The following is a 14,190-nucleotide window of genomic DNA, read 5'->3' on the forward strand; positions in this document are numbered from 1 at the left end:
AAATAGCACAATGTTTTCCCCTTTCTACTGTAAAGCTTGAAATGAAAAAGCCACATTTCAGCTCTCTGCAAACAAAGTTCGCTGAACGACAGTGCAGGAGGGCTGCTGCAGAACACACCTTCATCTTTTTTTCTTTTTTTGACCTTGGTGAATGCTGAATTTTCAACATTAGAAAATGGTTTTTCCATGGCTCAATTCATTAGGCAATCAGAAATCACCAAAGTTCATTTTGATCATCTCTGCCACAAGCGAGCATTCGGGGAGGTCACTGTGGTGCAGTGCCAGAAAGTCTGGGTTCCCATCTTGGTCCTGCCTCTCCGTAGCTGTGAGGGCTGGTAAGACAGTCAGCCTCCCTGGACTCTTGGTTTCCTCGTATATAAAATGGAGGTAGTAAATCCCCTATGTTTCACAAAATTGTTGTGAATATATAAAAATATATGGAAAAGCACTTATTCTGTACTTGATACACAACGTCCTTTCAATGTGTGTATTAGGTTACACTCCATTACATTTGCGATATTTTCTGCACCATTCCCCCATCCCAATTTGATAAATAAAAAAATATAAAAGTAACATTTTAAAAATTGCTGTATTCAAAATTAATAATAAACTTTGGGGTAAATAAGCTTTAAAACAAAAGTACATAAGCAAAAATAAATAATTTACACCAACCCACTAACCTAATTTTCAGAGTAAAGCCATTTCCAATTACAGTACTGTTATCTCGGGAACCAGCCTGTGGTTAAACTTTGATAATTATTTTTAAAAAACAGTAATAAAAACTGAATACTAAGCAAAATCTTTAACAAAACCACTGGATTTAACTTTTTAATTTTAAATAATCAAATTTTATAATTTTGTACATAATTCAATGTAATGCCAATATAATTAGCATTTCAGCTTGAAGAGCTGGTTTTTAACAGGGATGGGAAACTATAAATTATTCGAATAGTCTGCAAACCATGAGATACAAATAAAAATGGACAAACATATAGTAGAACAAAAACCGCAAACATTCTATTAACTGGGGAAATATCTGAAGGCTTTACATCCTTTATTATCCATAATGGCTTTTGGAATTACGATTGTGTGACATATAGAACCTTTGATATTTTAGATACAGCCTTTATTTTTTTTTCCATGGGAAGTTAAAAATCCATCATAAGACTCCATAAGACTTTACTAGTCTTGCATGTAGACTCTAGGAGTTTGTGATCTGATAAAAGAGTAACATGAAAATTTACTGTATTGCCCTAATTTCATACTTCCTTGTACACAATGAATCACTCTGAGAATCTATTCCAAGGGTTATATACACAAAAGTGTCAAGAATAAAATGTTCTCCACTCTCGCATAAAAATGTGTACAGTGTATCAGGAATGGAAAACTTCTAATTTTCCTGGGCCCGGGCTTCATGGATTTCTGCTGCCAGAAGATGAAAGACTCCTGCTTTATTGCTCCATTGTTCTGAGGATTAATCATCCAACCCTGGTGTTTCTCCTTGTTGGATTCTAGATGCTATTCTGATGGCTTCTTCCAGAGATGGCTGTTCTCCAAGCTGAAACAGGAACACACACACCAAATGCTAACAATTCAAAAGCCACAGTCAAGAAAATGCCAAAGAAATGTTATATGCCAGAAGGAAAACTTCCCTCTGTAATTCTGACACTTGGGATTGTTAAGATACTACTGCTAACTCAATCATTAAGAGAACAAAACAATTTTCTGCAGGGGAGGATAACGCAATGCAATTTCTTTTTCTTTTTTGAATTTAGAATCCTAGGTGCAGCCAGGCCTGGTGATACGACGAGGTCTCAGTGGGGCATGGTGGCCCATGCCTGTAATCCCAACACTTTGGGAGGTGGAGGCAGGCAGACTGCTTGAGCCCAGGAGTTTGAGACCAGCCTGAGCAACATGGCAAAACCCCATCTCTACTTAAAAAATACAAAAACTGGCCGGGCACGGTGGCTCACGCCTGTAATCCCAGCACTTTGGGAGGCTGAGGCAGGTGGATCACAAGGTCAGGAGATCAAAACCACCCTGGCTAACACAGTGAAACCCCATCTCTACTAAAAAATACAAAAAAATTAGCTGGGTGTGGTGGCGGGCACCTATAGTCCCAGCTACTCGGGAAGCTGAGGGAGGAGAATGGCGTGAACCCGGGAGGTGGAGCTTGCAGTGAGCCGAGATATCGCCACTGCACTCCAGCCTGGGCAACAGAGGAAGACTCCGTCTCAAAAACCAAAAATTAGCTGGGCACGGCAGCGTGCACCTGGAGTCCCAGCTGCTGGGGAGGCTTAGGCTCCCACCTCAGAGGAAGAGGCTGAGGGACAGACTCTTCCGCTTCCTTGGCTCAGCCACCCTATCCTGTCTCAGCTTCCCCTCCCCTCCCTTCTCCCCTCCCTCCCTCCCTCCTTTCTTTCTTTTTCTTTCTCTCTCTCTTTTTCTTTCTTTTCTTTCTTTCTGCCGTGCCTGGCCTGCAATTTATTTGGGATTCTGATAAAATCTTCGTACAGTCCGGCCGTGATGGCTCATGACTACATTCCTAGCACTTCGGGAGGCTGAGGCAGGAGGATCACTTGAGCCTAGAAGTTCAAGACCAGCCTGAGCAACATAGTGAGACCCCATCTCTATTTTTAAATAAATAAAAACTTAAAAAAAAAATCTTCATACATGCAAGAGACAAAAGATGCTTACCTCAGCCAACAAAAGAGAGCTTCTTGAGCCTTTGGCTTCTATACCCACAAACTACATAAAACCAACACCTCTAGTGTGTTCCAACTCTTTATCAAGTAAATACATGGGGAAAAAAAAATCTCCCTAAGGACAGGTAATCTGCACCTAGCCCCTAGGATTCTATATTACTTTACATTCTTTTTTTTTTTTTTTTTGAGACAGGGTCTCGCTCTGTCACCTAGGCTGGAGGACAGTGGTGCGATCTTGGCTCACTGCAGCCTCAACCTGCCTGGCTCAAGTGATCCTTCCACCTCAGCCACCAGAGTAGCTGGGACTACAGGTGCACACCACCCCATCCAGCTAACTTTTGTATTTTTGTAGAGATAGGGTTTCATCATGTTGCTCAGGCTGGTCTCTTTTATTTTTTGAGATGGGGTCTCATTTGCTACCCAGGCGGGAGTGCAGTGGCACAATCTTGGCTCACTGCAGCCTCACATACGCTGGGTACAAGTAATCCTCCTCCCTCAGCCCCCGCCAAATAGCTGGGCACTACAGGCACCTGCCACCACACCCAGCTAATTTTTGTGCTTTTTGTAGTGACGGGTTTTCACGATGTTGCCCAGGCTGGTCTCTAACTCCTAAGCTCAAGCTACCTACGTGCCTCAGCTTCCCAAAGTGCTGGGTTATAGGGATGAGCCACCATGCCCGGCTGCACCTAAGATTTTAAATTCTCTGCTTCCCAGAGAATGATTCCTTCTAACTCTTCTGACATTCCCCTCTTTAAAATGGGGGCTATGCACAGATTCTCAGAGGACTTATTTAGGATTTGTGTTTCCACTAGGTTTCGCTCTAAGGAGTAGCTCTTAAGTGCTTTATAGACCCCTGCCTAATTTGAAGATGCCTGGGTGGGTGCACACAGGGATGTACACCTGAAGGTTTTTTTTCTTGCTATAAATTCCCCTAGAATATGCAAAGATGGGTAAAGAACAAAGTGCTGGTCTCTTTGAGTCCACCTCAAACACTGCAATTTCCTTAAAGTAGGCTAGGTGACAGAGATTATTCTGTACCTTGCCTCCTGTAAAGGTTATACACAAAGCACAGTGTACAAAGTTGAGAGCTATGAGCAGCACTGCTGTCGACTGAGGACAGCCCGCCTTGGTACTCACCTGAACTGCAATCTGGGTGCCATTGGATGTTGCTACTAAGGTCAGAGGTCTGGTTTCTGTGGTTACTAAGTGATGGCTATGCTGCTGGTGCCCCATTTCTGATGAGGCAGTATGGAAGGCTGCCAAGTCTTGAGCTACAATTGCAACCTTAAGCAAAACAAAACAAATCACACACATGAAGAATTAAATCTGAGATTTAAGTAGGTTAAAGTCCACTTAATACAATTGACTGTCTTCAAATTGAAAAGGAAAAACTCCTCTGACCATAGACTTGTCAAAGTCTATACTGGAAGGAGTTTTATTTGAGGAAGCTGAGGCTCATTATTTAAGGTTATGAAGCAAGCCAACAGCAAAACAGGGTAGAGGACACTGGAGAAATGGATCTGCTATGCCAGGCCCCATTAGCCAGGGAGATGTGGCTGTACCTAGGTTCAATTACCCCTAAGGGGCTGCTTGGGTAGTTATGCATGTGGACTAATTTGTACCTCAAATGTCCATTTTTTTCCCTGAGATTGGATCATAGGAGAAAATAAATGATTATTTTCCTGTTTACTTGTCGTATTTAAAATTAGATTTCCATTTAACTAGGAAAACTGAAAGGTCCAGTGGTATTACTGAAAAACAGCATCTCATCTCACACTCATTTCCCATTTTAGACTCTATGGAATCTCCCCATACTCCTCTTGCAGCACCTAGCCAGGAGGATTGAACGTGCTTTTGTGGCTCTTATACCACAAATACAACTTTTTTAAAAAGGCAGATAACATGGAAAATGGCAATTAACTATTTCTGTTAGATGATATTCTAAAATTTTACTCAGCCACATTCAGAGAAAGAATAGATTAAAAATGAAAACTGCTGTTTTACTTGGCTATTCATCCACTAAAAATGCTACATTTTAAGCTAATAGATATTTAGCTTGGATCAATCCCAGTAATGTTTCCTAATTCTAAAAGAGCAACAGATTTCATTCCAGCAATGTCTAAGTAGCTTATACTGGGCTAACCTTCCTGCAGATAACAATTATAAACCCTTGACAAAAATATGAAAAAGCAACTATTTGAAGGCTTTCAGAAGCAATGAAAAGCAGGAAGAAACCAGAGGGGATTCTCGAAAGAAGGGAGTCACACTGTGTTACATCTGTGTTTACACAGATTTCACACTGAGGGCACTACCCAGTTTGAGCAGCATGGGGCAACTTAATGTTAAACAAAATGGAGTCCAGGGCTGCCAGAATAGCAGTATAGAGAATAGCCCAGAAAGCAAAGAATCTGAGTGGGGAGCCCCCAAATCTTTGTATAAACTGTCCTCAAATCCTTAAGATCCCTGAACACAAATATTTCTAGTTTCCAATAACGTTCCAACAAGACTGGCAAAGCAGCATCTAGAAGGCTGAGAAGTCAAGGAGAGCTTTCAGTGCAACTCACCAAAAAGAGACGGAATTTGAAGTTTCAATCTTACCAAGTTATGAGGTAAGATTACATCCCAGGATTAAATATTCACCCTAAGACATAATGGCAACACTGAAACAGATCTGCCTTAACAAAGTACAAAACCCAGCCTCAACACATAATTTAACTAGTTAATAGAAAAAAAAATTAATATTCTCCACAGAAAGATAACAAAATTCATAATCTCTATAATGTGTCATCCACAAGGTCCAGAATGCAATTTTAAAATTACAATTGCTTAGCCAGGCATGGTGGCTCACGTTGTAATCCTAGCACTTTGGGAGGCTGAGACAGGTGGATCACCTGAGGTCAGGAGTTTGAGATCAGCCTGGTCAACATGGTGAAACCCCATTTCCACTAAAAAAAACAAAAACAAAAAAAAATACAAAAATTAGCTGGGTGTGGTGGCGGGTGCCTGTAGTCCCAGCTACTCAGGAGGCGGAGGGAGGAGAACAAGGTCAAAGACAAATTAATATACATTCTCCATCTGAAGAACCTTGAGAAAGATTGATAAAAACCCCAAACAGGCTAGGTGTGGTGGCTCACACCTGTAATCCCAACACTTTAAGAAGCCGAGGCGGGTGGATCATGAGCTCAGGAGTTTGAGACCAGCCTGACCAACATGGTGAAACCCCATCTCTACTAAAATTACAAAAACTAGCCAGGCACGGTGGCCAGTGCTTGTAATCCCAGCTACTCGGCAGGCTGAGGCAGGAGAATCACTTGAACACAGGAGGCAGAGGTTGCAGTGAGACGAGATCATGCCATTTGCACTCTGGCCTGGGCAACAAGAGCGAAAACTCAGTCTCAAAAAAGCAAAAAAAACCAAATAGATCCCCAGCAACTTGTAAGACAACACCAAGTTAATATACATATAATTAGAGTTCCAGAAGGGCAGCAGACAAAGAATTTTTTTTTTTTTTTGCCAGAAGCAGTGGCTTCCACCTGCAGTCCTAGTTACTTGGGAGGCTGAGGCTGAGGGATCCCTGAAGCCCAGGAGTTTGAGGCCAGCCTGGGTCCCAGCTACTCGGGACTGCTTGCTGAGCCTCCCAAAGTGCTGAGATTACAGGCATGAGCCACTGCGCCCAGTCCTTATTTCCTTCCTTCTATTTACTTTTTAATTTTTCTTAAGGTAGAAACTAAGATCATTGCATTTAAAACTTTTTTTCCCAATACAAATATTTAAAACAAAATTTCCCCTAAGAATTGCTTTAGCTTCCACTGCCTGTTCTTTCCTTTGTTTTTTTTGGGACAGGGCCTCCCTCTGTCGCCCAGACTGGAGTGTAGTGGTGCTATCTCAGTTCACTGCAACCTCTGCCTCCTGGGCTCAAGTGATCCTCCCACCTCAGCCTCCTGACTAGCTGGGACTACTGGCGTGCACCACCACACCTGGTTAATTTTGTATTTTTAGTAGAGACGGGGTTTCACCATGTTGCCCTGGGTTGGTCTTGAACTCCTGACCTCAGATGATCCACCCACCTCAGCCTCCTAAAGTGCTGGAATTACAGGCATGAGCCACCGCGCCTGGTCCCCAGATCCTATGTATATTAAAGGGATAATAAGGAAATAGTATGAACAACTTTATATCAATAAATATGAAAACTTAGATGAAACAAACTTATAAAAACAAAACTTAGCAAAATGGAAACAAAAAAACGTAGATAACTTGAATAGTATAGATCTACTTAAAAACTTGAATCCATGAAAAAAAAAAAAACAAAGCCTCCCAAAAAAGAAAACTCTAGGCCTAGATGATGGTGGTGTCCTGATTAATTCTATCAAGCTTTTATGGAGAAATAATACCAATCTTACACAACTATCAGAAAATACTACAGAAGAGAACACTTCCCAACTTGTTTTATGAGGCAAGCCTAACCCCGATATTGAAACAGGAGATAAAACTTTTTCTTATAATTTCATAATAAATTATAGATCAAGGCTGGGCGCGGTGGTTCACGCCTGTAATCCCAGTACTTCGGAAGGCCTAGGTAGGCGGATCACGAGGTCAGGAGATCGAGACCATCCTGGCTAACACGGTGAAACCCCTTCTCTAATAAAAACACAAAAAATTAGCTGGGAGTGGTCGCGGGCGCCTGTAGTCCCAGCTACTCAGGAGGCTGAGGCAGGAGAATGACGTGAACCTGGGAGGCGGAGCTTGCAGTGAGCCAAGATCGTGCCACTGCACTCCAGCCTGGGTGACAGAGTGAAACTCCGTCTCAAAAAAAAAAAAATTATAGATTAATATGGTTCATACACACTGACACCAAAATCTTTAACAAGATACTAGCAAACTGTCACAGAGGATCTTAAGGGCAGTAAAAATACTCTGATGGAGTATGATCCTCTACTGATAGATGTATGTCATTATACGTTTGTCCAAACCCATAGAATATACAACACTAACAGTGAATCCAGATGTAAACGATGGACTCTGAGTGACTATGATGTGTACAGTGTAGGTTTCAACAACGGTAACAAACGTGCTCCTCTGGTGGGGGTGTTGATTATACAGGAGGCTATGCATGTGTGGGACCAGGGAGTATAAGGAAAGTCTCTGTACTTACCTCTCAATTTTGTGGTGAACCTATAACTGCTCTAAAAAAAATCACCTTTAAAAAATATATTAGTGAACTCAATCCGGCAAAATATGAAAAAGTAAACACATCATAATCAAGTGATATATTAGCTTTTTTATATGTAAATTAAAACCACAATGATAGACCCTTTCACATCCAGTAGAATGGCTAAAACTTTAAAACAACTCCAAATGTTGGTGATAATATGAAACAAACAGAACTCTTTTTTATTTTTCATCTTTTTGAGACGGAGTCTCGCTGTCACTCAGGTTGGAGTACAATGGTGCAATCTCGGCTCACTGCAACCTCAGCCTACCGGGTTCAAGCAATTCTCCTGCCTCAGCCTCCTGAGTAGCTGGGACTAAAGGTGCGCGCCACACCATACCCAGCTAATTTTTTTTGTATTTTTAGTAGAGACGGGGTTTCACCATGCTGGCCAGGTTGGTCTCGAACTCCTGACCTCACAATCCACCTGCCTCAGCCTCCCAAATTCCTGGGATTACAGGTGTGAGCCATTGTGCCTGGCCTCTTTTTAATTTTTTTAGAAGACAAGGTTTTGCTCTGTCACCCAGACTGTAGTACAATGAACATGGCTCACCAAAGCCTCAACCTCCTGGGCTCAAGTGATCCTCCCACCTCAGCTTCAAGAGTAGCTGGGACTACAGGCACACACTGCCATGCTTGGCTAATTAAAAAAAAAAAAAAAAAATTGGCCAGGCACAGTGGCTCACACCTGTAATCCCAGCACTTTGGGAGGCCGAGGGGGGTGGATCACCTGAGGTCAGGAGTTGGAGACCAGCCTGACCAACATGGTAAAACCCCGTCTCTACCAAAAATACAAAAATTAGCTGGGCATGGTGGCGGGCGCCTGTAGTCCCAGCTGCTTGGGAGGCTGAGGCAGGAGAATGGCATGAACCTGGAGACGAAGCTTGCAGTGAGCCGGGACTGCGCCACTGCACTCCAGCCTGGGTGACAGAGCGAGACTCTGTCTCAAAAAAACACATACACACACAAATGTGGTGGAGACAGGGTCTTGCTACATTGCTCAGGTTGGTTTTAAAATCCTGGGCTCAAGCAATCCTCCCACTTTGGCCTCCCAAAGTGCTGGGATTACAGGTGTGAGCCACGGCACCCAGCCTATTTTTAAAAAATTTTTTAACCACAAGAAGGAGCATTGAACAAATGAGACTCTTATACATTACTAGTGGGAGTGTATGACGGCCCAACCACTTTGAAGAACTGTTTGATACTATCATAGAAAGGTAAATATGCCTCTATTCTATGACCCAGCAATTCCACGAATAGGTATTTATCCAAGACAAATGAGAGTATACGTCTACAAACATATTTTTACTAGAATTTTTATTGCCATCTTATTCATAATAGTCAAAAACTGGAAGCATTTCAAATGTTCACCAAGGGGAGAATATATCAACAAATTATGGTATATTGTTACAATAGAATACTGCTCAGCAATAAAAAAGAATGAACTGTTATTATATGCCAACAATGTGAGTAAATATTCAAAATGTTAAGTAGAAAAACCTAGACACAAAAAAGTTCATACTGTGGTTCCATTTATGTAATGTTCAAGAATAGGCAAAACTAAGCTGGGCGCAGTGGCTCACGCTGTAATCCCAGCACTTTGGGAGGCTGAGGCGGGCAGATCACTTGAGGTCAGGAGTTGGAGACCAGCATGGCCAACATGGTAAAACCCCATCTCTACTAAAAATACAAAAAAATTAGCCACGTGCGGGAGGTTGCAGTGAGCTGAGAACGTGTCACTGCACTCCAGCCAGGGTGACAGGGTGAGGCTCTGTCAAAAAAATAATAATAATAAGCAAAACTAATTCTATCACAACGGTTTCTGCCTAAGGAGGGTAAGTACTGGCTACAAAGGAATCACAAGGGAACTTTCTGGCATGATAGAAATGTTCTACATTTTGTTTAGGATGTTAGTTATATGGGTGCATATTTAACACAACTCATTGAATTGTAAATTTAAGATCTGTGCATTTCATTGTTATGTAAATTTTACCTCAAGAAAAAAACAGATTGCAGGCAAATATGAAAAACAGGTTTGACTTCACTAGTGGTCAAATGAAAATAAACAGAATTTAACTTTTGCTTGTTAATTCTGTAAATATGAAAAAAAAAATCTTCAATGCTAGCAAAAGTACAGTGAAAAAGAAACCTTTTAGATCCATAACATGATTATTAAACCTTTCTGAAAAATAATTTGGCAATAAGTAACAAGCAGTTTAAAACAGCTTAAACTGTTAATACAAAAATTTGTTTCCTATGAAAATAACCAGAAGCCTTTTTTTTTTTTTTTCTCTTTAAGATGGAGTCTCACTCTTTTTGCCCAGGCTGGAGTACAGTGGTGCAATCTTGGCTCACTGCAACCTCTGCCCCCTGGGTTCAAGTGATTCTCCTGCCTCAGCCTCCGGAGTAGCTGGGATTACAGGTGCCACGCCACTACGCCTGGCTAACATTTTTGTATTTTTAGTAGAGATGGGGTTTCACCATGTTTGGCCAGGCTGATCTTGAACTCCTGACCTCAGGTGATCCACCTGCCTCAGCCTCCCAAAGTGCTGGGATTATGGGAGTGAGCCACCACACCCAGCCTACATTTTCTTAATGACTAATGATGTTGAACATCTTTTCATGTGCTTATCGGCTATGTACATCATTTTACACTCCCACTAGCAGTACATGAATGGTCTAGTTGCTCCGCATCTTTGCCAACATTTGGAGGTGGTGGTGGTGGTTGTTTCTTCACTAGTTTCTTAGGAGAAATCAACATTTGGTTTTTGATTTTAGCCATCTTCTTGGGTTTGAAATGCTCTCTCATTGTGATATTAATTTGCATTTCTTTGATGATAAAAGATGTGCACTTTTTGTGTTATGTATCTTTTGTGGGAGGTCTGTTCAATGAGCAACTGAATGATTTGCACATTTAAAACATTTTTTGGCTCATTTTTAATGGTTGTTCATCTTTTCATTGTTGATTTGTAGAAGTTTGTTACATATTCTCAATACAAGTCCGTTTTTAGATTTGTATTGTGCGAATATAGTGTGTGTATATGGTATGAGTATCTTTTCCTCAGTCTGGGAAGTGTCTGATCTTTTTCTTAACAGTGTCTTTTGGTGAGAAGAATTAATTTTGATTAAGTCCAATTTATCAGTTTTTTTCTTTCATTGTTACTACAGTTTGAATACAGTCCAAGAAATCTTTAAGGTTGCAAAACTATTTGCCTCTCTTTTCTTCTAGAAGCTTTATGATTCTGAGTTTTGCATTCAGGGTGTTATGAGACCACCAACTTCATTCTTTTTTCAAGAGTGAGACTCAACATTGCCTTTAGTATAGTACAAGAACAGTTTTTAAATATATTACGTTATTTAAGGAAAATGAAAATTAAAACTACAAAAAAAAACATCAGATTGGCAAAAATCCAAAAGTTTGATACTACCATGGTGACTATACTGAAGGAGAAGAGGCACTATCAAACCCTGCAAGTGAGAATGGAGACTGGCATAACCCTAGAAGGGAAGTTTGGCAACACTGATCACAATTACGAATGCATGTATCTTTGCATCAGCAATCCTGCTCTAGGAATTTATCTAGCATATATACTCACACTTATATAAGCAAAATCACATGTGCACAAGGTTATGTGTTGTTTGAAATAGCAAAAGACTTTATTTATTTATTTATTTTTTTGAGACGGAGTCTCGCTCTGTCGCCCAGGCAGATAGGTCCAGTGGCCGGATCTCAGCTCACTGCAAGCTCCGCCTCCCGGGTTTACGCCATTCTCCTGCCTCAGCCTCCCGAGTAGCTGGGACTACAGGCGCCCGCCACCTCGCCCGGCTAGTTTTTTGTATTTTTTAATAGAGACGGGGTTTCACCGTGTTAGCCAGGATGGTCTCGATCTCCTGACCTCGTGATCCGCCCGCCTCGGCCTCCCAAAGTGCTGGGATTACAGGCTTGAGCCACCGCGCCCGGCCGCAAAAGACTTTAATTACGGCACATCCATAAGTGGAATACAATGCAGCTTAAAAAAAAAAAGATGAGGAATCTCTCTATATAATGAAATAGAAAGATTTTGAAGATGTATTGTTAAGTTTAAAAGACAACATACAAGATGCAGAACAGACTAGTTTACTATCAATAAAAAAAAAAATGGAGGCTGGGCATCGTGGCTCATGCTTGTAATCCCAGCACTTTGGGGGGCCAAGGCCTGCGCAACATAGTAAGACCCTGTCTCTACAATTAAAAAAAAAAAAAAAAAAAGAAAAAGAAAAATTAGCCAGGCATGGTGGTGCATACCACCATGTCTCAGCTACTCGGGAGGCTGAGGTGGGAGGATTGTTTGAGCCTGGGAGGTGGAGGCTGCAATGAACCATGATCGTGCCACTGCACTCCAGTCTGTCTCAAAAACCAAAAGAGAGCTATTATGTTAGCTGTGGGCTAGTTAACAAAAAAGGAAGGGAGAGATGACTATTTACTTATTTGTATTTGTTTGTATATGCTTAATGATTGGAAGAATACACAAAAAATTGATAAAAGTTGATTATCTGTGGAGGCAAGAAATGAGTTGATGAAGGCAGGGGTGGGATGAAGACTTTTCATTACATACCTGTATATATTTTTTGAGTTTTAAACCATATGAATATATGACATATTCAAAAAATTAAATAGTAAATTTTGCAATTATTTCCTAAGTATCTGATATAATGATGATAATAGGAATAACTACCACTACTGAATACTTAATATATATCTAGGCTGAGTATCTTATATACATTATCTCATTCAATCCTGACATCAACCTTATGGGGTAGATGCCACTAGCATGCTACTTTACAAATGAGGAAAAACAGGCTCTGAGGGTTAAGTAGCTAAGAAGTTGCAAAATATTATTCACTCCAAAGTTTGGGTGCTTAACTGTTGTACCACATTGTATATCTATGTAACAGTTTTGGTACTGATATATGTATTGATTGATATAACAGAAAAAAGTAATTACCTGTTGCCCTTCCGTACCCTCAGCAGTAACCATAGCAACAGAATGTGTTCCTGCTGACGAGATGACTGCATCATGGGCGGGAACTGTGATGGGCGTGCCATCCTGCGTTACCATTGTGATGGTGTTGCCAATGGCCTGCATGTCAGCTTGAGATATGTTGACCTGCAATACAGTGAATTTTACAAAGCAGTCAATGTTTCCTGTTATAGCTGACAAGCTGACATAAGGACTGGGACTAATCCTTGTATAAGTTTGCCCTGTGAATGTATACAAGTCTTCTAGAATGAAATAAACTCATTCAGTCATCAGAAAAAAATCAATACAATATTTCTTTTAAAAATTCTTATTTTATTATTATTTTTGGAGACAAGGCCTCGCTCTGTTGCCCAGGCTGGAGTGCAGTGATGCAATCATAGCTCACTGCAGTCTACAACTCCTGGGTTCAAGTGATCCTCTAGCCTCATCCTCTTAAGTAGCTGTGACTATAGGCATGACCCATTGCTCCTGACTAATTATTTGTATTTTTTTTTTGTAGAGATGGGGTCTCATCATGTTGCCCAGACTGGTCTCAGACTCCTGGCCTCAAGTGATCTTCCCACCTCAGCCTCCCAAAAGTGCTGGGATTACAGGTGTGAGCCACTGTTTCAGGCAATATAGTATTTCTTTCTTTTTTCTTTTTTTTTCTAAGACAGAGTCTTGCTTGTTGCCCAGGCTGGAGTGCAGTGGTGCGATCTCTGCTCACTGGAAGCTCTGCCTCCCGGGTTCACGCCATTCTCCTGCCTCAGCCTCCCAAGTAGCTGGGACTACAGTACAGGTGCCTGCCACCACACCCAGCTAATTTTTTTTTTTTTTTTGTATTTTTAGTAGAGACAAGGTTTTACCATGTTAGCCAGGACGGTCTTGATCTCATGACCTCGTGATTCGTCTGCCTTGGCCTCCCAAAGTGCTGGGATTATAGGTGTGAGCCATGACGCCCGGCAATACAGTATTTCTTAATTGCATTTCCTCCTCTCCATTCCTGTTGCTAATTTAGATCCTTATTTTTCTCCCATCTGAATTTCTACGAGAATCAAACTTCTCTCCAGGTATCCAGTCTAACCCTCCTCTATGTTGACATCTTTCTTTTTTTTTTTTTTTTTTTGAGACGGAGTCTCCCTCTGTCGCCCAGGCTGGAGTGCAGTGGCCGGATCTCAGCTCACTGCAAGCTCCGCCTCCTGGGTTCACGTCATTCTCCTGCCTCAGCCTCCTGAGTAGCTGGGACTACAGGCGCCCGCCACCTCGCCCGGCTCTT

The 14,190-nt window shown here is 41.5% G+C and overlaps 1 protein-coding gene across 12 annotated transcripts in view; it reads right to left on the reverse strand.

Moving 5' to 3' along the window:
• Positions 1–570: 570 nt before the first annotated feature.
• The window catches only part of ZNF143 (zinc finger protein 143), a 64,338-nt gene continuing 50,718 nt past the window's right edge, over positions 571–14,190 (reverse strand). For 9 of the 12 annotated variants that reach the window (XM_033204275.1, XM_033204269.1, XM_033204273.1 and 6 more), the window contains 3 exons: positions 12,900–13,061; positions 3,843–3,989; positions 571–1,558 (listed from right to left, as the gene is read on the reverse strand). In XM_033204275.1, coding sequence (XP_033060166.1) covers positions 1,475–1,558; positions 3,843–3,989; positions 12,900–13,061 — 393 coding nt within the window. In that variant the 3' untranslated portion in view covers positions 571–1,474. Of the gene's footprint in view, positions 1,559–3,842; positions 3,990–5,269; positions 5,347–12,899; positions 13,062–14,190 lie in introns of those variants that run through there. The other 3 variants (XM_033204274.1, XM_033204272.1, XM_033204271.1) reach the window with 3 other exon arrangements.

The sequence above is a fragment of the Trachypithecus francoisi genome, unplaced genomic scaffold (genome assembly GCF_009764315.1).
Source record: "Trachypithecus francoisi isolate TF-2019V2 unplaced genomic scaffold, Tfra_2.0 Lachesis_group8, whole genome shotgun sequence".
Taxonomy (NCBI): domain Eukaryota; kingdom Metazoa; phylum Chordata; class Mammalia; order Primates; family Cercopithecidae; genus Trachypithecus; species Trachypithecus francoisi.